This window comes from Astatotilapia calliptera, chromosome 12 (genome assembly GCF_964374335.1).
Source record: "Astatotilapia calliptera chromosome 12, fAstCal68.1, whole genome shotgun sequence".
NCBI lineage: Eukaryota > Metazoa > Chordata > Actinopteri > Cichliformes > Cichlidae > Astatotilapia > Astatotilapia calliptera.
This window is the reverse complement of record NC_137433.1, coordinates 15825694-15851828: the sequence shown is the minus strand read 5'-3', so window position 1 is coordinate 15851828 and position 26135 is coordinate 15825694. Positions and strand designations below refer to the sequence as shown.

The window sequence follows — 26135 nt, the reverse complement described above, 5'->3', positions numbered from 1 at the left end:
AGTCGTCCATTGTGGCATCGTCCATTGTGGCATCAATGTGATCACACCTTGTTTTGTTGTAAAGGGTGACAGGGCTTGATCAGTCGTCCATTGTGGCATCAATGTGATCACACCCTTTTCCCATCAAGTTTTGGGTGGCCTGCGACCTAAAATCCAAGTACATTTGCAATGTCTTCCCATATCTTGGCAAGGACCCCAATCGTCCCACTGGGGAGAGACTTTCTGAAAATGTAGTAATGAGGCTGATGGAACCATTCCTAGACAAGGGCAGAAATGTTACCATGGACAATTTCTTCACATCGCTTTCACTTGCGCAAAAACTTCTTGGACGGAAAACCACCATCCTCAGCACAGTCAACAAGATTCGCAGGGAAATTCCTCAATCCACTAGACAGACAGATCGCAGTGAATTCACCACTCAGGTATGTTGCAGGTCTTTTGTGGTTCTATGTTTATGTGTTTCATTGTGTGTAAAAGGGCTATGGAAATAACAATTTATCTTATTTCTTAGGTGTTTTCAACCTCTGCTGCCACGTTGACGGCGTATGCGGCCAAACGGAAGAAGACAGTCTATATTCTTAGCAGCATGCACAGCGTGGTTCAGACTGATAACACTACCAAAAGGAAGCCAAACACGGTCACCCTTTACAACAAAACAAAGTGTGGCGTGGATGTGATGGACCAGATGGTTCGGGAGTACACTGTCCGCAAAGGAACACGGCGCTGGCCAGTTGCCGTGTTTTATAACATGATTGACATGGCAGCACTGAATGCACATGTGCTGTATCAAGCATGCACCGGGACGAAGGAAAGACGGGTGGACTTCCTGGTGGAGCTTGCAAGAGAGTTGGCTCACTCTCATGTAGCTGCGAAGAAGGCAAGAAAAGAACAGTTGCTTCGGACACAACCCTCCACACCGAGCCCTGGAAAAAGAGCCATGTGTCAGGTCAAACACAATTGCAAGAACAATCATGCCACTGTGCGATGTGTTCACTGCAACAGATACACATGTGGTAAATGCAGACTACAGATACCACGGCAGTGCCAGGATTGTGAGTGATTGCTGAAAATGTTGGAATGTACTCACTCACTTTTTATTATTATTTGTAAAAATGTGTACAAATGGTTGGTTTTTTGTACCGTTTTTATCAATAAATCTCAGCAACAAAGGACATACACCCATGTGTGTTGATTTCTCCCTAAGATGGCAAACTGAAACACTCCAAGTTGGTGACTTTTGGAGATTTATTTCCCTGGATGATTGAGAATGCATCAAACTGAAACACTCCAAGTTGGTGACTGTGCACAGCTTTTAGCAGCTCCCCCACCCCCTCAATCACACACCCCCACTCCCCTCCCTCCAGAATTCCCAGGTAACAACCCAATTTACATATGAATGACTAGCCAATTTAGCTTCCACTTGGCTGAAGCTAAAGCCTAGCTAAAAGCCATTTGGCAACTCTCCGGGTTTTATAGGTAGAAAAGCCAAATGGCTGGGCTCTGGGCCTTCCTAGTGTTAATATGGTATTTCTGCTAAATTATAGTATTTCTGCTTTTTATAGTATTTGTGCTAAAACATAGTATTTCTACTAAATGTAGTATTTATGCTTAATCATACTATTTCTATATATTTCTGCCAGGTCCCCAGGCAGCCAATCCTCTGTGAGGACTGAGACATTCAAATTTTCAAATCAGGGCCTGCACGGTTTCCCAGCCAATCATATAAGTGTCCTGAGGCATTCAAATTTGCATATTGGGGCCTTCATGGCTTCTAAGCCAGCCAATCATATCTGAGGGCTGAGGAATTCAAATCCACAAATCAGGGCCTGCACAGCTTCCCAGCCAGCCAATCATATATGTGGCCTCAGGCATTCAAATTTGCATATTGGGGAATTCGTGGCTTCTAAGTCAACAAGTCATCCATGTCATATATCTCTAAAAATTCATATTTGAATGATAAATTGTCAACACTTGAAGATTCCCCCATCTCTTCTGAACAAAACGGTGTAAGAATGACCCTTCTAGCCCCTACGGTTAGGAAATTATGGTCATTTGTTTGAGGGGAGTCGTCACTATGAGAAATAGACTGCAATAATCCTGTGCCTCTCTGTGCTGCGTGTGTAAACAGAAGCACCCGTTTTGGTGGGGAAAAGTGCACAGCCTCTCTGATTGGTGGATTCAAATTCAGCAGCTCCCAGGCTGACCTAGAAACTTACTTCTCTCTCCCTGTGTGTGTGTGTGTGTGTGTGTGTGTGTGTGTGTGTGTGTGTGTGTGTGTGTGTGTGTGTGTGTGTGTGTGTGTGTGTGTGACAGGGAGAGAGAGAGAGAGAGAGAGAGAGAGAGAGAAAGCCTTTTAATGGGATGATCTCATTGTAAGATTCAAATTCAATATATTTAGACTGTGACTCCCTCTGTGTCTGTGTGTGTGTGTGTGTGTGTGTGTGTGTGTGTGTGTGTGTGTGTGTGTGTGTGTGTGTTTAGTGGGAGAGAGAGGACCCTGCCTATATTTGGCAGCATGTCATTGTAGGATTTAAATTGAATATAGTTAGACTGGTTGACTGGATTAGAGCCTGTGTTTGTGTGTCCCTCTGTGCATTTGTGTTTCAATAAGTTATTACTATTCTGCTAAATCATAGTATTTCTGGTACTTTTCGGTACTTGTGCTAAATACAGTATTTCTGCTAAATCATACTATTTCTGCTTTTCATAGGATTTATGCCTAATATAGTATTTCTGCTAAATTATAGTATTTCTGCTTTTTATAGAATTTGTGCCTAACATAGTATTTCTGCTAAATTATAGTATTTCTGCTTTTTATACTATTTGTTCTAAATTATAGTATTTCTGCTTTTTATAGGATTTGTGCTTAATATAGTATTTCTGCTAAATTATAGTATTTCTGCCAAATTATAATATTTGTGCTAAAACATAGTCTTAATTTAAAATTACAATATTCATAGTTCATCACAGTGTCTCTGGTAAATCACAATATTTCTGCTATGTTGTACTATTTCTCTAAATCACAGTGTTTCTGTAATGTTTAAGTATTTTTGGCTAAATATATTCTTTCTGTTATCTTATACTATTTCTCCTAAATTCTTGTATTTTTGAGAAGTTATCATGTTTCTGGTAAGTTACAATATTTCTGCTAAGCTATTGTATTTCTGCCAAGTATTATATTTCCTCTAAGATATTGCAGTTCTGCTAAGTTATTCCATTTTAGCAAAGTTCTTTTGCTTCTGCAAAGTTTTTACAATTTCTGCAACTTTTCAGCTTTTTCAGCTACTTTTTGCATACAGCTTCAGCTTTAAGCATCCACACTGCATTTTCGCAGGAAATGCAAATTTTTCTAGTTATTATTCTAATACATAATCATTTCTAGTATGACTGGACGAACACTGTGCCTTCATTTCTGAAGGCTGTTTGAGTCTGAGTGTTGCACCTTGTGTGTCTTGTGTTCTCTGGCCTTTGCTGATCTCAGTCTTTTTGCAGGAAAAGAAGTCAAGTCAAGTTGCTTTATTGTCATTTCAACCATGTGCAGTGGTACAGTACACTGTGAAGTAGCACCAAGACCATGGTGCTACATAAAACAGACAATCAACACAGGACAACATAAAGTGCAAGTGTGCATTTCTGGCACACCTTCATACAACTTGATTTATGAAGGTGAGCATGTGTGTCAGACTCCTGAACACTCAGTGACTGGACTGACGGCTTGGTGGAAGAAAGTATTTTGCAGTCTGGCAATGAGGGTCCTAATCCTCCAGTACCTCTTGTCAAAAACACAGCAGGGTGAAGAGAGTGTGTGTGTGGGACGGGTGCGTGGGATTATCCCTAACGCTGGTTGCTTTGCGGATGCAACAGGTGCAATACAAAACCAGGTTTAGTTTAAATCTTTCTTCTTTCAGGTGGCTGATACCTCTTCCAAACTCTTCCTGGCAAAAGGCTTTGGTTTTGTGAGGGAGCAACGCTGAGGAAGTGTGACTGAGTCGTTATATGTGTACTGTTGAGAAGGATGTACAGGGATACCTGCAGCCAAAACCAAGCCTCCTCAGGTTAGTCATAGTTGCAGAATGCTACAGAGGGACTGAGACAGCTCAGGCATAAAATATTTGATTAAATGGATGAAAAAGAAGTTTCTACCCTGTAAGTATCACTTACAAATCTTTAAGTCTGCCAGCATGCTGAAGTCACAAAAACAAGAAAAGACTTCAGTGTTTCGACCTTTCTGTCATCATGAATTCCCCTGAAGTTCGTCACTATTAGCCAGGCAGTAATAGAATAGAGAATAGAATGCCTTTTGTTGTCACTATACACATGTACAATGAGATACAGAGAATCTCCTACTCAGTGCAAACATGTGGGAAAAGAAAGGAGGTGAGGTGCACAGTTTCTACAGCACTTTATACACATGAAGAGTATTAAGAAAAAATATAAAATGTACAAATATACAAATCAAAAAAAAAAAAAGTTTATATATTATTAATAGTTTTATATATTTACAGTGTGGGGTATTTTTGTTAAGGGAAAAGGAAAAAAAATGTAGTTTTGAAAAATTACTTTGACACCTGAATTGAAAGTGATACCTTACTGTATTCATTCAGAATTAAGAGATGCTCTATCATGCAACAATTCATTGGCCATAATTGTGAAATATAATGCCAAGCTGTCCACTAATCTCCTGTCTGTTCAATGGATTGTTGAAATTAAGAGCTAGTGTGACATATTTAGAGCTAAACTATCCAAACTTGAGCTCTAATAGTAGTAATGGTTTTCACTTCTGTGATTTTTCTACATGCTGGCAGAGCAGCAGTTTGTGCTCACAGATGGTGAAGGTGTGGCAAGATGGCAGTGTATCCTCAGAAGAACTACCAGAGTCACAAAGGGCACAAGTCCATCTCACCATCTTGACTGATGCTCTTCCGCACTGCACAGAAGAAATGGGGTGGCTGTAGCTCAGGTGGAAGAGCAGGTCACCTACTAACTGGAAGGTTGGTGGTTTGATCCTAGTCTGCTCCAGTCTGCCAAATCCCATGTTGCTCTCCGGTGCATTCAGGAGAGTATGAATGCATGTGAATGTTAGATAGAAAGCACTTAGAAAAAGCATAGAAACAGATGCTAATGCAAATAAGTGAATGTACAAGTTGTGTAAAGCACTTTGAGTGCTCAGAGTATAAAAGCGCTACATAGGAACCAGTCCATTTTGTCACTTCATGACATTCATACCAACAAACAGACGCAAGCACATCTTCTATCCAGACGCATATGAGAAGTATTACTTATTTCTTCAAGATGGTGAAGCAGAGCAACAACAAGAACTCTGGTAAGTCTTTATAGAGCATTTGATGCATAAAAAGCAACAAGAAAAAGTTGTTTTGTTTTTTTGCAGTTGATTTTACTAAATGAAATGGCTATACAAATTAAATTTCACATTTTAGAAGCATTTGGGTTTTTGTTTCTCTTTGTGTGTGTGTCGGGGGAAAGATTTTCTAAACGGTTCATTAAGAAATATTTTATGGCTGTGGTACCACTGGAGATAAGAGAGGGAGAATAGAAAGTTTATGTTTCACAGCAAATGAGCTGCTTGTTACTGATGAAGAGCATACACAATAACTGTGTCAGGCACACCTGCAAGATAAGTTTTTGAAGCTGCTTAGCAAACAAAGCTGACTGCAACTCTCTGATGAGGCAACTTGGAGAGTTCACTTTAAGCTCAAGTTTATTAAGCATGGATCAAACTTCATGTACTTCTCAAAAGTGAGTTTTAGTTTTTTATTCCTTCATTTCACCAACTATTTTAGTTACATTAACATTGTTTATAGTATATTTATTAATACACAGATTAAATATCAAGAAAATAATTTTTAATAAGATTTTGTTAAATGTTTATTTTCTGCTAGTTTAAATCTCGGTTTGGTTCAGATTGACATTTAAGTTTAAGGAAATATTGCCAATATTACAAATACAACATCCCTAAAAAGAAATTAAAAGTTAACTTGCTTAATTCCAAATAAAACAAAATATACACCCTACAAAAATAACCTACCTAATCACCACATAAACAGGAGAAAATTAGGGATAACAAATTAAAGGCAGCTCTACCCTACAAACACAGTCTAAACAAAATCACATGTGGCTAAAAATACAACTCAAAGGCATTTAAGCCTCTAAAACCCAATGAGTGAGTATGAGCAGTCAAAATGGCCAGAAGTACAGCTCCCCAGACATACAGGGCTTTGCTGATCGACTTGATTTAGGCAGCAGCACCCAATCAGGACGGAGGCAGCAAAGCCTAGACAAGACACAAGGCATTACTTCACAAAAAAACAACGGTTACATAAACAACATGTTTATGAACACACCTTGCAAGAGCTAAAATGTAGCCTAAAAATAATAGCAGTAGGCCAAACCTTTCATATGCCTTGAAATGTCAAAAACACAAAAGAAGATAGTTGTAGCCTCTTCAAGCACTCCCATTGTGAAGAAGGACAATCATGAAAAGGCAGTTCTTCCTTAAAAAAAAAATTGAAATGGCAGCAAAACAAAATCATGGCCATAAAAATGGCCGTAAAAATGCCCCGCACAATGTGAATGTGTCTCCAGCCAGCCATCCATGTGGTAATTAATGAAAAGCAGGCCAGCATTAAACCTAATGTGTAGCCACAGTGACAGTGAGGAGGATTCAATAGACATAGATCAGCGAGAGTGCAGATCGCCTGCACTCCAACTACGATGTGCACAAAGGATCTCTTATGTCCCGCACGCATTACTTAGTTCATATCCCGACTCCACTGGGCCAGTAAGGTTATGGCTCTCCAGGGACCAGAGAAAGATTACTGCGCTCACTCTCTCACACTGAATCCATTCACTGGAATTACCACATCGACTCAGCTGCACTTGCACATGCAGTACAGAACACACACACTCAGTGAAACTTCTTACCATTTAGAAGTATCAGATGTGGTCATTTGTCTTCAGTGAGAAGGACAAGAACACAGGCTACAGAAGAAAAACAAAAAACATCAGAGTCAGTCCACATGGCTGATGTGCACAACACACTGCTTATGTAATCTGTTACCTTATGATCTCCCATACAGACATTAGGACCCATTGTGTTGTAAACAACACTCTTCTCACCATCGTCTCTCTGAAAAGAAGAATGAACTTGAAGATCATTTATATGTAAACATAACGAACAGATTCTTCTTAAATTATATTAAGTTAAATTTTGAGTATCACATTTGTGTGGGCTGGATTATGTTCATAGTGGATTTACATCACATTATATATTAAAGGTTATACAGTATGTGTGCACGAATGTAAAACCGTGTACCAAAGTATGCGAAGCCCGTTGTCTAATGACTTGTGATTTACAACTTCTTATGCAATGAAGATGTAGTTTTACACCAAAGTTAATCCTCAATTTCAAAATATGATCCAGAACAATCCCAAAAACTCAGGAGGACTTTTACAGACTTTGGCTCACAGACTTCTACAGGAAAAGAAGTCTTTTTGCAAACACAGGTATCACCATCTGTTAGCTAACATTAGCTTTCCTGCAAAAACAGACAAACTGCAAGCTACATATTGTAGCGAAACACTATCTTAAATAGATAATGCTAGCTAATTTTTTTAAACCCCTAGAACTGCTCTGGCTGATAAATTAACCCGTCACTATCAGCAAAGGTTTACGAACTAACCAGAGTCAGAGTCATGCAGCATAATTGGTTAACCTTAAAATGTTGCTAACTAATGCTACTGCTAAAACACATTGACTAGAAATGTTGGCTGGCTAGCTTGCCAAAGTGCTTCCTTAACACGTCATGCTAACTCACGTATTATATCAAATTGTGTTCTTGTCATCATGAAATGATGTGATTGTGCAAAGACTCACCCTGTGGATTAAATCTTGGGCTGTATGTGACATAAGGATGCGATCACACCAGGCAGGACAGCGAGTGTTCATGTACTGGGTTGGTTTAGCATGCTCTTCACTGTATGGGTAGCTGAGCACAAGACAAGAGGGGAACAAATTCTTAAAGCATGAAAAGTAAATGGCAGAAATTTGCAGCAAGTAGCAGAGTTACAGACCTTGGTGGAAACTTGATGTCCTCTTCCCTAATAACATCATCGAAGGCTGCAACTTCTTTGTCATACTTCAAAAGCTGAGGGAAAGAAGCCACTATGGTTACAAATGACTACAAACATCAACACATGAAAAACAAGCATGATGTGAGTGAGTGCAGATTTAACATGGGGGATAATTTGGGTTACTGCTACTAATGTTTCTCCCTTTTTGTGTTTACTGCGCTGTCATTTCTTTGAAGTATTCCTGCTGATCTCCAAAAGTTGATTCTGTTCATCTGGACGTAGCGTTTTGTGGGAGAAACATTTCGTCACTCATCCAAGTGACTCCTTCAGTCTCAGTTCTTAGACTGGGGCAGGGGCAGTACTTTCTTCAAAGAAAGTAAGAACATTTGGTATGCTTTGTAGTTTGAATGTATGACACAGTGCATTGTTACTCTCCGAAAACACAGCAAACTTTAAATAATAGTCTTTCCTGGGGCCGATGCCCCAGGAGGGGCAGGAGGGGCTTTGCTGACACCTACTGCTTCCTGGCAGGAAGCACCATGCCACTCCTGTGTTTTAAATGCACTTTAGAACATTACACATCAACAAGACATATGAGCGGGCTGAGTAAGGTGTGGGGTCTTCACACCCCCATTCTCTGTACACGATCGGGGCAGGGGGTTGGGAGGAGTTGGCAGTCTGGTCGGGGTCTGGGACGCTGGGCCATCCCTGCAGCTGCCGGGCCGGGGGCAGTCCGTCCCTCCACCCCAGGGAAAAGGGTAACATCTCCTGGCTCTGGGGGCTCATTGCCCCCCTGGGGGCGGTGGTACCTGAACCTCGGAGTGTAAAGTATGTTTGGGAAGTGTGAAAGGGTGTATAGTGTTCATTTCTGTTTGTCTCCACGTTGCGCGAGTGCTGAGTATTTGTATTTATGTGCATGAGGGTGGGAATGTATGCTTGTGTCTGTGTGTGCCAGTTTGTCTATGTCAAACTGATGCCCTCAGCCCTCAGAACCTTTGGTGGTTCTCAGTGTCTGGGGCTGGGCGCTCAGGTATGTACCCCGCATACTCCCACTGGCTGCTTGGTGAGGCCTGGCGCCCCTGGCCAGGTCGGACCCTATCTGGGGGGGTGGGGTTCCCTCGGACCTCAGGGACTGGGGCTCGATCCGCTCTGGCATGACTGTCTGCCGGCATGGCCTGCGGGCTCATCACCGCAGCCACCTGTGGCATCTGCACCGTGGCTGCTGGGTGACCCCACATCTGGTGCTCTCCTCAGCTCTTTCTGGGAATGTGGTGCATTTGCCTCTCCAGTGGTCCTCCTTGGGCTTTCACACTCTGGAGGGCCTGTGGATGTCTGGGGCCTGGGTCTTCTCCATGGCTGCTTCATGCTCTGGGGCCAGGGCTATGGCTTCCCACACCCTCTAGCAGATTGTTACATGGAGAAACCTTTTGAACGCAAACGCGCTCATGCACACAGGTGTACACACGGGTGCTCACAGACACAAACTATATCTTCCTTGTATGCTATCTTAAAGCATATTGTGCGCTGTTGGCCTTGCGTGCTGCTCAATAACATTCAATATTTAGTATTTACTGTTACTTATACATATCTAGTTGTTGCTTTGATCTCTGTATTGTGTTGTTCTCTTGTTTGTTTTCTTTTTTCTTGTTTTAACAGGTGATCCAACGGATTCTCTCAGTGTCTTCTCTTACTGTCCCCCGTTCCCCTGTTTTTCTTGGCTGGCCTTAAGAAAACAATTCTGATTGCTAAAGTGACAAATGGCACAGGCAAATAACAACAACAACAACAACAATAATAATACTAAAATATTTCCAAAAGGGCCCTGAAGTGTGCGTGTCTGTTTTTGTACCCAATCATCCCTGACGTGGGGCTAACAATTTTAAATGTACTAACTCCCTGCTCCTCTTATCTGATTAATCGTGCAATGTAAAATCAATAAAGACAGAAAATTAAAACCATTTAAAAGGTATTAACCGCTTGTGCCCCAGCACACCTGGGCAAAGGAGGAAGAGTCTGTTTCATTGGCTGCAACACAAGGTTGTTGTGCAAGGACGTGTTGTGCCAAGGCAGGTATCCCCGACAGAATTTGCTTCCCTTGCATGGGGAGTACGCGCTGGGCAGGAAGAGTGGATCCATTTTACTCCACCTCCATTACAACCAACTATAGGTGGAAGTGGTGATGTTTTACTTTTGTGAAAGTGAAAGATGGATGTCGTTACATTACCGTTCAGTTTATGGGTTACAACAGAATGTGAACACACTAGTCCACTATCTCTGAAACGTGATTCTGTACTGTTCCCTGTTAATAAGGTCCGGTCAGAGACGGGGAATTATGTCACAGTGCTGAAGAACTTTATTTAAAACTGGCCCGCATCGAACACACGCTCTAGCTGGTACGGATGTGGTTCTTAAATTAGTACAATAACATAAACATCTTTCACTGGTTCAGCATCTCTCACATTAAGCACTACAGAGAACACCACCATTTAAGCGTGGACAGAAACAGACACCATGAAAAGATTATCATAAAGACATGACAGGATGGCTTATAGCCAATTTAGATTAAATCAACACCACCCTCTAGTGGACACAATTGCTCAATCAAATGCCGCTATGTTTACACAGGGGTTATTAGCAAGAACAGGTTCGTATGTTAGCACAGTAACTGCATCAGGTAAAACCTTTCTGAACAATTACTCTCCACAACAACAGAAAACAACTTAGAAATACCCTGTGAAGTCAGGCTACTATCTACTTTACTTCTACAGCATAGCTGTCACACAGGCAGTAGTAATGGGTGTCTACATGGGTAAATTAACTGCAACAGAAATAAAAATAGGTTCCCAACGTGACTTACTGGTTCTATGAACGCACACTTGCTAACATCGGCCCAAAGTATTGTTTATTTCTGTGCCTCTTCTCTGATCGCACGTTAAAAGAAATGCATGCGCAAATGTTGCATTTTGAGAAGAAGGTTATTTTGAGCGAAGAAAAGTTTAATTTGAGGGGACAAAATTAATTTCTTCATGCAAGAAGTGTATTTCAGTGTTTGCTATTATTTGTTATTATTGCACACACAATAACAGCCCCTCTCGCTCAGTTGTTGGCATTTGCTCTTGTTCAGATCTCTGCTGTGTGCTGACAGATACCTGCGGACCTGCCCTAGGTCTTCATGCTCACATCTCTGCTTCGTGCGCGCTCAACTCTCTATAGAGTGGTGCCTCGTTTATCGCGGGAGTTATGAAATAGATGAAATCCTCGAAGTAGCCAACTTTATTTTTTACAGTTATTATAGATGTTTTAAGGCTGTAAAACCCCGGACTACACACTTTATACATTTTTCTCAGACAGGCATGAACATTTTCACACTTTTCTCTCTTGTTTAAACACTCTCAAAGTTCAAACCTTCGTAGAAAAATAAGTCCAGTATCACAGAATGAAACCAAAGATACCCGCAGGTGCCTTTGACGACGGTGCAAAACGTTTCGTCGACATTGTGGTGTTTGTTGGGGAGAAAACGTACAAACATACAGTACAGCATTTCAGAGTCACACCGCTAACGATCGAATATTTATATAAATTGGACAACTGAACGCATTCTGTACTATTCAGGAGACAGGAGGCACGAGATTGATTGACAATGGTCTACAGCCAATCAGGACCGCGAGGGACCACTGTACACCGTTATACTGTAAGTGTGCCACAAAACCTGCCAATCACAGACTTGATGCAAAAATTCTGATTGGCTGTTACGGTCTCCAGTCAGCTCGCTACCTACTGCATTCGGAAACGCGGCCCAGAATGTAGCTAAATCCATTTTCGGTGAGTATGTTTAATTATTTTATTTTAAAATATATAATTGTTGGTTTTAATCTAGTTTAAACCAAACCACTCCACTGGATTTAGCTAGATTCTGTCTTCTGCCTTAGAAGACAGCTGCCCTAGTTTTAATCTAGACTTAAATGTATTGACTTTGTCCTGTCTCTACTCTCACCTGGCCACTGAGTATCCCCTTTTTTGACTTCACACAGCTTCAATCTGCAGATGCAGCCATTGACCCCTACTGTCAAATGTTCAGTGTGAGGGTATCACCTGGGAGGAGTGTGGGTTAATACTTAAAAAAACAAAACCAAAAAACACTACTGTGCAAAAGTCTTGAGTTGCTTTTCCTTTCTTTCTCTTTTGCTAGGAAGGTGGGAAAGTCATTCCAAAAACATCTATCCATCCATCCTCATCCGCTTTATCCGAGGCCGGGCCGCGGGGGCAGCAGCCTAAGCAAAGAGGCCCAGACCTCCCTCTCCCCAGCCACCTCCTCCAGCTTATCCGGGGGAACACCAAGGCTTTCCCTGGCCAGCCGAGAGATATAATCTCTCCAGCGTGTCCTGGGTCTGCCCCGGGGCCTCCTCCCGGTGGGACATGCCTGGAACACCTCACCCAGGAGGCGCCCAGGGGGCATCCTTGTCAGATGCCCGAACCACCTCAGCTGGCTCCTTTCGATGTGGAGCAGCAGCGGCTCTACTCTGAGCCCCTCCCGGATGGCCGAACGGATGCCGCTTGTATCCGCGATCTCGTTCTTTTGGTCACTACCCACAGCTCGTGGCCATAGGTGAGGGTAGGGACGTAGATTGACCGGTAAATTGAGAGCTTCGCTTTTACACTCAGCTCCCTCTTCACCACGACGGACCGGTGCAGCGTCTGCATTACTGCAGCTGCAGCCCCAATCCGTCTGTCGATCTCCGGCTCCCTTCTCCCATCACTCGCGAACAAAACCCCGAGATACTTGAACTCCTCCACTTGGGGCAGGAACTCATCCCCGACCCAGAGTGGGCACTCCACCCTTTTCCGGCTGAGAACCATGGCCTCAGATTTGGAGGTGCTGATCCTCATTCCCGCTGCTTCACACTCGGCTGCGAACCGTTCCAGTGCGAGCTGGAGGCCCTCACCCGATGAAGCCAACAGAACCACATCATCCGCAAAAATCAGAGATGAGATTCTGAGGCCACCAAAGTGAAAGTCCTCCGCCACTTGGCTGCGCCTAGAAATCCTATCCATAAAAATTATGAACAGAACCGGAGACAAAGCCCTGACGGAGCCCATCACCCACCGGGAACGAGTCCGACTTATTGCCGGCAATGCGAACCAAGCTCTTGGAACAGATGTATAGGAATCGAATGGCCCGTAGCAATGGGCCAGACACCCCATACTCCTGCAACACCTCCCACAGGACACCCCGAGGGACACGGTCAAATGCCTTCTCCAAGTCCACAAAACACATGTAGACTGGTTGGGCAAACTCCCATGCACCCTCAAGTATCCTCGAGAGGATAAAGAGCTGGTCCAGTGTTCCACGACCAGGACGAAAACCGCATTGTTCCTCCTGTATCCGAGGTTCGACTAGCAGACGAACTCTCCTTTCCAGCACCCTGGCATAGACTTTCCCAGGGAGGCTGAGGAGTGTGATCCCCCTGTAGTTGGAACACACCCTCCGGTCCCCCTTCTTAAAGATGGGGACCACCACCCCGGTCTGCCAGTCCACAGGTACTGCCCCTGATCTCCACGTAACATTGCAGAGGCGTGTCAACCAGGACAGCCCTACAACGTCCAGAGCCTTCAGGAACTCGGGGCGGACCTCACCAACACCCGGGGCTCTGCCACCAAGGAGTTGTTTAACTGCCTCAGTGACCTCGCCCCCGGAAATTGGCGGGTCATTCCCCTCATCCCCAGACTCTGCTTCCTCCTCGGAAGACGTGTCAGTGGGATTAAGGAGATCCTCGAAGTATTCCTTCCACCGCCTGACAATTTTCTCAGTCGAGGTCAGCAGCGCTCCGCCAGCACTATACACAGTGCAGGTAGAGCACCGCTTTCCCCTCCTGAGACGCCTGACGGTTTGCCAGAATCTCTTCGAGGCAGTCCGAAAGTCTTTTTCCATGGCCTCTCCGAACTCCTCCCACACCCGAGTTTTTGCTTCAGCCACTGCCCGAGCCGCATTCCGCTTGGCCTGTCGATACCTCGGCTGCCTCCGGAGTCCCACAGGCTAACCAAGCCCGATAGTACTCCTTCTTCAGCCTGGTGGCTCCCTTCACCTCTGGTGTCCACCATTTGGTTCGGGGATTACCACCACGGCAGGCACCAACCACCTTGCGGCCGCAGCTCAATGCAGCAGCTCCGGCAATGGAGACGCTGAACATGGTCCATTCGGACTCAATGTCCCCAGTCTCCCTCGGAATGCTGCTGAAGCTCTGCCGGAGGTGTGTGTTGAAGATCCCGCGGACTGGGGCCTCTGCTAGACGTTCCCAGCACACCCTCACTACGCGTTTAGGTGCACCAGCTCTGTCCAGCGTCCTCCCCCGCCACCTGATCCAACTCACCACCAGGTGGTGATCAGTTGACAGCTCAGCCCCTCTCTTTACCCGAGTGTCCAGAACATATGGTCACAGGTCTGATGATACGATTACAAAATCGATCATCGACCTATGGCCTAGAGCGTCCTGGTGCCACGTGCACTTATGGACACTCTTATGTTCGAACAAGGTGTTCGTTATGGCCAATAACAGGCAAATAAACCCCAACGTACCGGCAGCAAGCCGAGGGGATATTAGAATACCCACCCCAGCCCGCCGCCTCTCACCAGGGGCAACTCCAGACTGAGACAGAGTCCAGCCCCTCTCCAGGAGACTGGTTCCAGAGCCCAAGCCATGCGTAGAGGTGAGCCCGACTATATCTAGCCGGTACCTCTCAACCTCACGCACTAACTCAGACTTCTTCCCCACCAGAGAGGTGACATTCCATGTCCCTATTGCCAGTCTTGGCAGCCGGGGGTCAGTCCGCCAGGGCCTCCGCTCCTGGCCGCCACCCGGCACACAATGCACCCGACCCCTATGGCGCCTCCTGCGGGTGGTGGGCCTGCGGGAGGATGGGCCCATGTCACCTCTTCGGGCTGTGCCCGGCCGGGCCCCATGGACTAAGGCCCGGCCACCAGACGCTCGCCCTCGGGCACCCTCCCCGGGCCTGGCTCCAGGGCGGGGCCCCGGTAACCCTATCCCGGGCAGGGTAAACTGTTCCCTCGATGTTCTTTTCATAAGGATCTTCTGAATCGCTCTTTGTCTGGTCCCTCACCCAGGACCAATTTGCCATGGGAGACCCTACCAGGGGGCAAAAGCCCCCAGACAACATAGCCCCTGGGATCCCTGGGACGTCACTCTCAGAAACGTCTGATTTTCCCCAGCAGAATACATTGACTGCATCCAGTTATCACACAGCAACTGCTCTGTATGAGACATTTTTGTTTTTCTTACCGTGAAGCTATCTCCTTTGAACTGGTTGTCCACATAAATGCAAGACCTGTCAAAGTCTTTCATTTCTTCACTGGAACCGAGGGTCCTGGTAACAGCAGAGCAAAAAAGTATGATCACTGCAATGGAGGTTTCTTTGTATACATATCTAAAAGCCATCAATTAATGTTATGATTTTAAATAAAGATGTAATGACTTGACTGGTTCTCGCTTCTCAAATGACATATACTGTAACTGTAGATGGTTTTCATTTTTTTGACACATTATAACGAACTGTTTAATTGACAACAACGAATCAATGGAAATGGCAAAATGCATTATAATCAGCATATTAATCCTACCAGAACAAGTTTTCTGCATGGCCCATGTTTAACATGTAGTCCTTTCCTCCCACCTCCTGCAAGTGCAGGGCAATGAAGTGTGGCTTGTAGCTCTGGATAGTCTGTTATACAGCAAAGCAAAAAGTCTCAGTGCAACGTACATGCTTACACTAAAGAGCACTGAGCGGTGTAGAAGGTCAATAATGATGATCGTCTCCAGGGAAGCCTTTTAATTTGTAATGTCAGATACAAGAAATTTTGTGTTTGCAATGCCGCCCAAGTTAAATAGAGCAGGAGCAGCTCAAACGTACTAAAATATCCCAAATTATACTTAAAAAAGAGAGGTTCAGTTATCTTAAGCAGTTAAAGTATAAAAAAGGTAATCACATATCATTCCTGTTAATAAATAAAAACAGCAACATTGTAGTTAGCTTTGCTTACTGATTATTTGATAAAATAAAGGAAATCATCCTGCCTTTTTATCCTCACTAGTAAAGAACACCATTTGTACAAAAAGAGGCCACTTTCTCTCAATTTTAAAGTGGAATGTTTTCTTGTATGTTGAAGTATGTCCACATCTTAAATATTTGACCTTTCAGCTTGTCTCGAGTGGTCTTTTTAAAAAGCATATGCTTTAGTGATGTTTGAATGCAGATATGCTATCAGTAATTACAACTGTATAATAGAACAGTGGCCAGAACCAACACAGGTTTCGCTTCCTAGAAGTGGCCATACTCTCCACAAAACAAAACAAAACAAAACAAACTGTAATATTATTATTGCAACATGCAGAAGCTCAAGCTTACCTTGTACAGTTGTTTTAACCATTCACTTTGAATTTCACCGACCTATGAAATGTAAAAACAAACAAACATATATATATATGGGCTCAGATAATTTGGGCTCAGATCCACACATTTTTTTCAGTACATCTGGAAATCAGAATTTTTTTCATAGATTATTTATTTGTAGGTGTCAAAAATGGATAATATTTACTTTCCCGTTTTAATCTATGATAACATGATGTCCCTATTTAAATTTCACAGATCGTGAGGCTAAAGGCAGCAGAGGTTAACCAATTTGCAGTGAAGAAAAAGAAACTCATAACAAAATGGCGCCGGTGAGGTCGGCTGCCGTGCTGGATGCTCTGCCCTGACTTCTCCACTTTTTGCAGTTTTTCGTCACTTTTTGCTATATCTGCGATAATCTTGCATGGGCATCATGCAAAACACACAAATCTGCTACAGTAGAGACACTTTGGTTTCTATTGGTCTGCAGTACACGAGCATTTCACCATGTTTAACTCCGGACCCAACCTGGCCAAAGGAGATCCTGAGAGAGAACAAAGGACGCGACCCTAAGCGACGGCCTCGAGGTAAAAGAGCCGGCATCAGGAACAGGCTACGGGCTCGCGCACACCGCGCACCCATGCCCAGTATCCTGCTAGCCAATGTTCAATCCATCGAGAACAAGCTTGATGACCTCAGAGCCAGAATCAAGTTCCAGAGAGACATTCGGGACTGCAACCTCCTCTGCTTTACCGAGACTTGGCTGAACCCAGCGATACCAGACCACGCCGTACAGCCGACGGGGTTCTTTTCGGTTTACCGCATGGACAGGACAATGGAGTCGGGGAAGAAAAGAGGTGGTGGAGTGTGTTTGATGGTGAACAACAGATGGTGCGACAGCACAAACATCTCCCCACTCACACGCTCTTGCTCGCCCAATCTGGAGCTTTTGATCGTTAAGTGTCGCCCTTTCTATCTCCCTCGGGAATTCACTGCGGTCATTGCCTGCACTGTTTACATTCCGCCTCACGCGGACTCGGACACTGCCTTATGTGAGCTACATGAGGCTCTCACACATCAACAAACACTTCACCGAGATGCCGCACTCATTGTTATGGGAGATTTTAACAGAGTGAATCTCAAACGGACATTTCACAACCTTCACCAGCACATCAACTGCCCCACCCGGGGCACGAGGACATTAGACCACTGCTACACCCCGTTCAAGAACTGTTACAAGGCTCAACCCCTGCCGGCATTTGGAAAATCGGACCATTCCGCCATCTTCCTCATACCTGCTTACAAACAAAGGCTAAAGCAGCAACCACCAATCAGGAGGGAGGTCGCTCGCTGGACGGACCAATCGGTGGCCGCGCTGCAGGACGCACTGGATGACGCAGACTGGGACATGTTTCGGCGCAGCTCTGATGACATCAACATGTTTACGGAAGTGGTTGTGGGATTTATCGGGAAACTAGCGGACGACACAGCAGAAAGAACTATCATCCGAACGTTTCCCAACCAGAAGCCGTGGGTGGATAAAAACATCCGCGACGCTCTGAGATCACGCACCGCTGCCTACAATGAAGGGCTTGTCTCCGGTAATATGGACCTATACAAGGCTGCGTCCTACAACGTGCGCAGCGCGGTCCGAAAGGCAAAGCGGAGCTACGGGGAAAAACTAGAGTCACAGCTACGACAGTGCGACTCTAGGAGCCTGTGGAAAGGACTGCGGACTATAACGGACTATAAACGACCAGCTTCTTCAATGATGAATGCCGATGCTTCACTGGCTGATGAGCTGAACACGTTTTATGCTCGCTTCGACGCCGCATCAATTAAAACAACAAACGGCTGCCCGCGCTCGGAGTGCACCAATGAAGAAAATGCATTCGTCATCACAGAGCATGCCGTGAGGAACACCTTCAGGAGGGTGAACACCAGGAAGGCAGCAGGACCAGATGCAATCCCTGGCCGGGTCCTTAGAGCCTGCGCTGATCAACTAGCACCGGTGTTCACGGAGATCTTCAACCTCTCCCTGGCCCAAGCTGTGGTTCCCACGTGCTTCAAACGGTCCATTATTATCCCTGTTCCAAAGAAACAACAGCCCGCTTGCCACAATGACTACCGTCCAGTAGCACTGACTTCAATTGTGATGAAGTGTTTTGAAAGACTGATGAGAGATCACATCACTTCTTCACTTCCTCCCACCATCGACTCACTTCAGTTTGCTTACCGGACTAATCGTTCCACAGACGATGCCATATCTCACCTGCTCCACACATCCCTGAGTCACCTGGACACTGGCAGAGGGAATTATGTTAGGATGCTGTTCGTGGACTACAGTTCAGCATTCAACACAATAATTCCCTCTAAGCTTTTCACCAAGTTGACGGATCTAGGACTCAGCTCATCACTGTGTCAGTGGATCCTCAACTTCCTCACAGACAGACCCCAATCAGTGAGGGTAGGAAAACAAGTCTCCCCCTCCATCTCACTCAGCACTGGAGTGCCTCAGGGCTGTGTTTTAAGCCCCCTGCTGTACTCACTGTACACTTATGACTGTGTAGCCACATCCGACACCACCTCCATTGTCAAGTTTGCTGACGACACTGCTGTTGTGGGCCTGATCTCCGACAACATCGAGACGGCCTACCTGGAGGAGATTAGGAACCTGGAGACCTGGTGCCAGGAGAATAACCTCCTCCTAAACATCAGCAAGACTAAGGAGCTGATCGTGGACTTCACTACAAAGCAGGCGAGGAATTACAAACCCCTCATCATCAGTGGCACGCCAGTGGAGAGAGTGGACAGTTTCCGATACCTGGGTGTCCACATCACTCAGGACCTGTCATGGTCCTGTCACATCAACACCCTGGTTAAGAAAGCCCGTCAGCGTCTCTTCTTCCTCAGAAGACTTAGAGACTTCCATCTGCCACTGAAGGTGCTCAAGAACTTCTACTCCTGCACCATCGAGAGCGTCCTGACGTCAAACATCTGCACCTGGTTTGGGAACAGCACCAAGCAGGACAGACGAGATCTGCAAAGGGTGGTGCGCTCGGCAGAACGCATCATTCAATCAGAGCTCCCTGACCTGCTGTCCATCTACACCAAGCGGTGCAAGTCCAAAGCTAGGAAGATTATGATGGACCTCTCCCATCCCAACAATGGACTCTTCTCACTGTTGAGGTCTGGGAAGCGCTTCCGCTCCCTTAAGGCCAAAACAGAGAGAATGAGGAGGAGCTTCTTCCCCCAGGCTATTCGGGCCCTGAACCAGGTGTAGGACTGGACTCTCCCAAACACGTCACTATAAGACTGGACTCTCACACACGTCACCACACGCACCACCACACATTTCCTATAATCCTATAGTTCCTATAATTTATAATCCTTATCTTTATAATCTCTTCTGCTATTTGCACATTCTTTACTGTAAATTCCTAAGTTAATTTGTAAATTTTTGTAGTAAATTGTAAATATTGTAAAACTTTTCTTCTGTCATTTAATGGTCGGGCATTGTACAGCTACAAGCATTTCACCCCCATGTCATACTGTGTATGGTTGTGTGTGTGTGACAAATAAAATTTGAATTTGAATTTGAATTTGACAACACAATAGATATTTAATTCATGTTTTTTCCTTTCAAATGGTATTTTCTCCCTCACTTGCACAGATATAATCATATATCACTGCTATTGCAATGTCTCAATTATCACAGAGTCACAGTGCCATGATAGCAGTATTATTGTGGACAATGTATTTTGATATCACAGTTTTTTTACATTGCTCCTTTAAGTGGGCATGGAAATCATTTCCATGCCCACTTATTAATACATTTTAAAGTTATAACATCTCACTTTATATCATAACTACACCAAATTAAAGAAAAAAGGTTAGCCAATCTTCAACTATTTAAAATGTTCAAAGCTAAAGGACTAAAAATATTGCAGTCATGGTAAAATAAATAACACCCTCTCTCCGTTTTAAGCTTTTACTTACTAGGACATAATAAAAAATAGTTTATCTTGCCCCTAGCAGGTTCAAAAATTATTAAATACCGTCCCACATAAACAACTGCACATTACATATTACACTGTGGAATTATTTATTTAACAAAAACTAAAGCAAAATGCAGATCTAGTGTGTGGTAAACTAAGTAGACTAAATGATCTGATGTCTTGTAGGAGTATGCAGGAGTAACTTAGGAGTAATCATTATCTATATGACTTTATCACTCTCTCAAATCAATGTGGAGCTGCTTTGCTTGGGGTCATTGCCCTGCAGCACGACACAATCTGGGCTGTCAGACAGATGGCCTTATATTTGACTGTATAATACTTTTGCATACAGTAGAGTTCATGGCTCAATCACTGCAAGGCCCCCACAACCTCTGGCTGCTGTGCTGTGCTTGTCGGCTTGTATGAGGTCTTTGCTGATACGCTGTGTTTGGTTATTGTCAAATGTGATACTATGGATTATGGTGAAACATCTTCATCTTAGTCTCGTCTTTCTTAAGGACATTGGTTGAGAAATCTTGTGATTTGATGAGATGCAAATTTGCAAACCAAAGCTGTGCTGCCAAGTTAAATTAAATAAAATTAAATGCAGATAAGAGGCTTGTTATATACTTATGTGGTATGTGTATTTTGACTTTTTTTGCCATGATGCCAGGTCTCTCTTGAAAATGAGATTTTTAATCTCAATGAGATTTTTTACCTGGAGGTAAAAGGACTAATAATAATAATGAAAAACCCTGGTTATAGTGTGAATCGGTTGATAAAATAGTGCAAGTTACAGCGCTGATGTAAAATCTGTGATTGTTGGGAGCAGTTCTGATTGTACAGTCTGACAGCTGCAGGGAGGAAGGACCTGCGGAAACGCTCCTTCATGCATCGAGGATCCAGCAGTCCGTCACTGAAGGAGCTCTGCAGTTCACCAACATTTACATGCATGGGGTGGGAGACTCTGCCTATCAGAGATGTTATTTTGGCCAAAATACTGTCATGAGTTGTAACATTTAACATTCTAACTGAGACTTGTAGAATCTGATGTGTAGTTCTTAGGTTTTTATTTGCAATTTCATTGCGTTTCATTTCAAGATCATGGCTGGTGTCTTTCTGTCTTTGTTAACATATGCTAGAAAAACTTCTTTTTCATAAAGGTGCTCACACTTGCTGATGATCAGTTAATCACGCCCACTTAATTAGCAGCACCTGGCGGCTACTTACCTGGTATGGAAGCAATATGGTAGGGGTGCAACGATACACAAAATTCACGGTTCAGTTCGGTTCGATACTTTGGTGTCACGGTTCGATATTTTTTCGATACAAAAAAAAGGTTCATGCCTTTTTAATTTGTCATTTATTAAAATTATAAATATATATTTTAACTCAAAAGTACAGTTTTTAAATTTAACCCTAACCCTTGTGCGTGTTTTTTATTTTGACAGCGAATGCGCACCTGCGGACCACTTATGTGCAGCCCTGGTTATTTAGCTCGTCATATTGCAGCCATAGAAATTATTTTGTCCATGAAACCATAAAGCTGCACTTTCTTTTTGCCTTATAGTCTGATTTGTCATAACTTCTCCGTTTTGTGGTAAGCTTTTCTTTGGCTGTCACTTCTTCACCCTGACCTGTCTTATTTGGCTCAGCAGAACTAAAATATAAATCCTGCTGCTTTTACACACGCACTCACATAAGCTCAGCGATTCTCTGCACGATCAACCTCTCACATGTTTAAGCTTGCTGCGGGAGATTTCACTTGTCATGTTTGCATAGTAAGCTAACGATTAATAAGACGATGTCAGAGGAATTGGTGCACAAATTATCATCACTCACAGATCAGTGCTGTCGCTCTCTATACACAGTTCGCACGATTGCAAAGTGAAAGCAAAAAACAAGCGCAAATTCAAACGCGATTTCAATATGTCACATATTGACAGTGGCTCACCGATGCCAATGACATAATTACCCAGCTACATTTCTGAAAGAATGCAAAAGCATTGACATATATTTTTACTTCCTACAATAGCCCGACGGGCAGGGCAGAGATAGATTCTGGTAGCCCGACTGAAAAAATCTAGCCCCGGGACGTCGGGCTAGCGATATTGCAAGCCCTGTATCTGATTGAGGAATCACTCATCTTAGGAAAAGAGAGTTTATTACAGAGAAATGTCTCTTTCCAAAATAAAAGCGATACTATCCGCTTCTTCTGGGCTATATTCTCAGCAGCATAAGGAGAATCATGTGCTAACAGCTGTCTAAATGACTCGGCTAAAGTTAGTAGCATGCTTGTTGTTTTTGTCTTTGCACTAGGATGATGTAGGCGTAAATGTGCAGTCATATTCGTTGTGTTCCCACTAGTGCTTTCAGGTTAATCTCGTTGAAATGACCTTAACGCCACAACACGGCAAATCTCCGTTAACGAGCTACCGCCGATCGCCCCGTGCATGGGGCTAGACGGCCAACACGTTAACGAGCTAACTGCGCTAACACACTAGTTCACACCAATGTAATTGAGCATTGCATGGCACATCCAACATACTGTTTTACTTTAGTCCATGACTCGCTTACCTTCAGGGTCATACGTCACATGAAAACCAAAATAATTCCAAACGCCAGATCTGAATGAGGGTGGGGGAGTGCCATGTTGCAAGGAGAGCTTAACTTCTGTCTTGCTAGCTTGCCCTGCGCTCTTCCTTCTGACTATGCTGTCTGTGTTGAGCGCTCAGTGGATCTGCGCTTGACAGTGCAGCCTAGGCGGAGTAGTCGAACACAGATTCACTGAGCGCTCAACACAGACAGCATCGTCAGAAGGAAAGTTGATAAAATAAATTACAAATGTTGTATTGTTCGATACATATGCGTACCGAACCGAAAGCACTGTATCGAACGGTTCAATATCGATACGAATATCGTTGCACCCCTACAATATGGGTGTACTTAATTTTAGATACACTGTTTTTACATTTTCCCATAATAATAACATGTTGTTTTACATGTACATGTATAACATGTACATGTATAACTCAGTACATTAAACCTTAGAACTGAAAGAGAATGCCTTTTCTTTTTCACAAGACTATATCTGTGTGTGTGCGTTCTGTTAGAAGGAATTAATTTATTTTATAAAATAATTATAAATTATAAAATTATAATTATGAAATTATTTTTATAAAATAATTTTAAAATATAATATTAATATGCGTTTTTGCTGCACTGTGTTGCTGTTCCTGTGTTTTCATGCTTGCATGACTGGCCACACCTGAAGATATTGCCACGCACCTGCAGCTGATCAGCCTTGTCAGGGGAGCTATTTAAGAGTGTGATTGAGCTCCAAGTCAATTTTCCTAGTGAGCTGCGGCTAGTGAGTGTATGCTTTCTGTAGTTGAGTGTCCTGACAGATGCCTCTGTTATTTCCCCCAGAAGGAGCGTGGGAAAACAAGAAGACAGAGAGCACGGGGTGTGAGGACACACGGGAGCAGAGAACACAGAGCACCACACCCTCGTGACCATCAGTTGAACAGTACTGCACTGCAGAATGTAGTGTGTGGAAGAGAGACAGACCATCATAACATTCTAAACCTCCAGAAAAATTACAAAGAAAGTCAAGGTGTCAGTACAGTTTCCTTCACCGTCAAAAGGCACTCAGAAACAAACTCTAACAGGAAGAGGTCTGGCTGATCAAAAGCCACAGCTTAATCAGAGGATGTTTCTGATAGTTACCAGCTTGCGTGATAGGCGGTTCACAGGACAACAGCTTCAAGCGCAGCTTAATAGCGGTCGGAGTAAGCAAGTCTTAGTTTCAACTGTGATTAGAAGACTTCGAGTTGAAGGTTTGACTGGAAGAGTTGCAGCAAGAAAGGCATTGCTAAGATTTCAGAATAAGACAAGAGAAGACTTTTTCAGGATTCTAAACTTTTTCCTCGGAATTCTGGAAAAACAAACAAAAAGACGTCCAGTGGCCTTAATCCTCTTCCATGCAATGGAGCCCATTCAATGTTAAACCCCCCCCCCCCCCCCCCCCCCCCCCAGCTTTCCTCATACCCTATACCCTGCCTTACTTATTTATGCATGAGCCTATTAGAGTTTTTACATAATCCTGTGACTATACCATCATTATAGTGTGACTTTAATTGTGATGCCATTCTACTTACATTATTAAAGAGTGAGCCGACGTTTGCAGTGACAAGAAGCACATCCGTGTCTGTTTCCATGTTAACAACGCAAGCAGTTTCAAGGAAACTTCGTAGTAGCAGCAGCAGCGTCACCACTGACGTTCATGCAGCCCTGCGATACGAATCTGCAGGAGCTTATCAAGGTGTGTGTCTGAGAAAGAGAGAGCTTTATAAGCAGCCAGGACTGGGCATCTGCTGCTGACAAACCCTGGGAAACCTTCTGCAAGTGGGCGGTGTTCTAATGGGCTGACCACATGCTCTTCTATCCATTTGGTCAGATCGCAGCTTTTTTCTTTCTATTTCCATAGAATATGTTTATCAGTGATAAACCAACCATCACTAAATCAGAATCAGAATCAGAATCAGAATACTTTATTGATCCCTGGGGGAAATTATTTTTTGTTACAGTGCTCCATTTTAAACCAACATTAAGACAAGACAGACAATACGCTAACTAAGAATAGTACAATATATACATATATATACATACATACATACATAAGTCACTTATAAATAAATATTTGGAAAAGAAACGTGTAGTTGTAGCAGCAAACAGTGTGTTAAGTGGATGCGTTGTACAGGGAGATGGCCACAGGCAGGAATGATTTCCTGTGTCGTTCAGTGGTGCTTTTCGGTAATCTCAGTCTCTCACTGAACGAGCTCCTGTGACTGACCAACATGTCATGGAGTGGGTGGGAGGTGTTATCCAACATTGTCTTTATCTTGGACAGCATCCGCCTCTCCGACACCACCTTGAGGGAGTCCAGCTCCATCCCCACAACATTGCTGGCCTTACGGATCAGTTTATTAAGTCTGTTGGCATCTGCGACCCTCAGCCTGCTCCCCCAGCATGCAACAGCATAGAGGATCGCACTGGCCACCACAGACTCATAGAAAATCCTCAGCATTTTCTGGCAGATGTTGAAGGACCTCAGTCGCCTCAAAAAATAGAGACGACTCTGGCCCTTCCTGTAAAGTGCTGTGGTGTTTTTAGCCCAGTCCAGTTTATTGTCAATGTGTACTCCAAGGTATTTATAGTCCTCCACAATGTCAACACTGACCCCCTGGATTGAAACAGGGGTCAAGTGTTTCCTGGTCTTCCTGAAGTCCACGATCAGTTCCTTGGTCTTTGCCACGTTGAGCTGCAGATGATTCTGCTCACACCACGTGACAAAGGAGTCGACCACAGCCCGGTACTCTGTCTCATCATCCCTGCTGATGCATCCAACCACCGCAGAGTCATCAGAAAACTTCTGAAGATGGCAGGTCTCTGTGCAGTGGCTGAAGTCTGTGGTGTAGAGGGTGAAGAGGAAGGGGGAGAGGACAGTCCCCTGTGGTGCCCCTGTGTTGCTAATCACCTTGTCAGACACACACTGTGGGAGACGTACATATTGTGGTCTTCCTGTCAGGTAATCAACAATCCAGGACACCAGAGAAGCATCCACCTGCATCGCTGCTAACTTAT

At 44.0% G+C, this 26135-nt stretch overlaps 1 protein-coding gene across 1 annotated transcript; it reads right to left on the bottom strand.

Moving 5' to 3' along the window:
* Positions 1-5684: 5684 nt before the first annotated feature.
* LOC113033703 (inositol polyphosphate-5-phosphatase A-like) lies at positions 5685-23191 on the bottom strand. The gene is made up of 9 exons (XM_026187755.2): positions 23067-23191; positions 16510-16551; positions 15725-15825; positions 15387-15471; positions 8092-8165; positions 7895-8006; positions 7079-7147; positions 6943-6999; positions 5685-6292 (listed from the first exon to the last, which is right to left on the bottom strand). Exons 1-8 carry the CDS (start codon positions 23076-23078, stop codon positions 6955-6957), a joined length of 540 nt encoding a protein of 179 aa, XP_026043540.2. The 5' UTR covers positions 23079-23191; the 3' UTR covers positions 5685-6292; positions 6943-6954.
* Positions 23192-26135: the final 2944 nt, after the last annotated feature.

Bases quoted from the DNA above. Each gene is read 5' to 3' on its own strand.
- LOC113033703 (XM_026187755.2), bottom strand. The intron at 8,166-15,386 runs GTAAGAAAAACA...TCTTTCCCTCAG, and splicing joins TCAAAGGAGATAGCTTCACG to CTTTTGAAGTATGACAAAGA. The intron at 8,007-8,091 runs GTCTGTAACTCT...TCTTGTGCTCAG, and splicing joins GACATCAAGTTTCCACCAAG to CTACCCATACAGTGAAGAGC.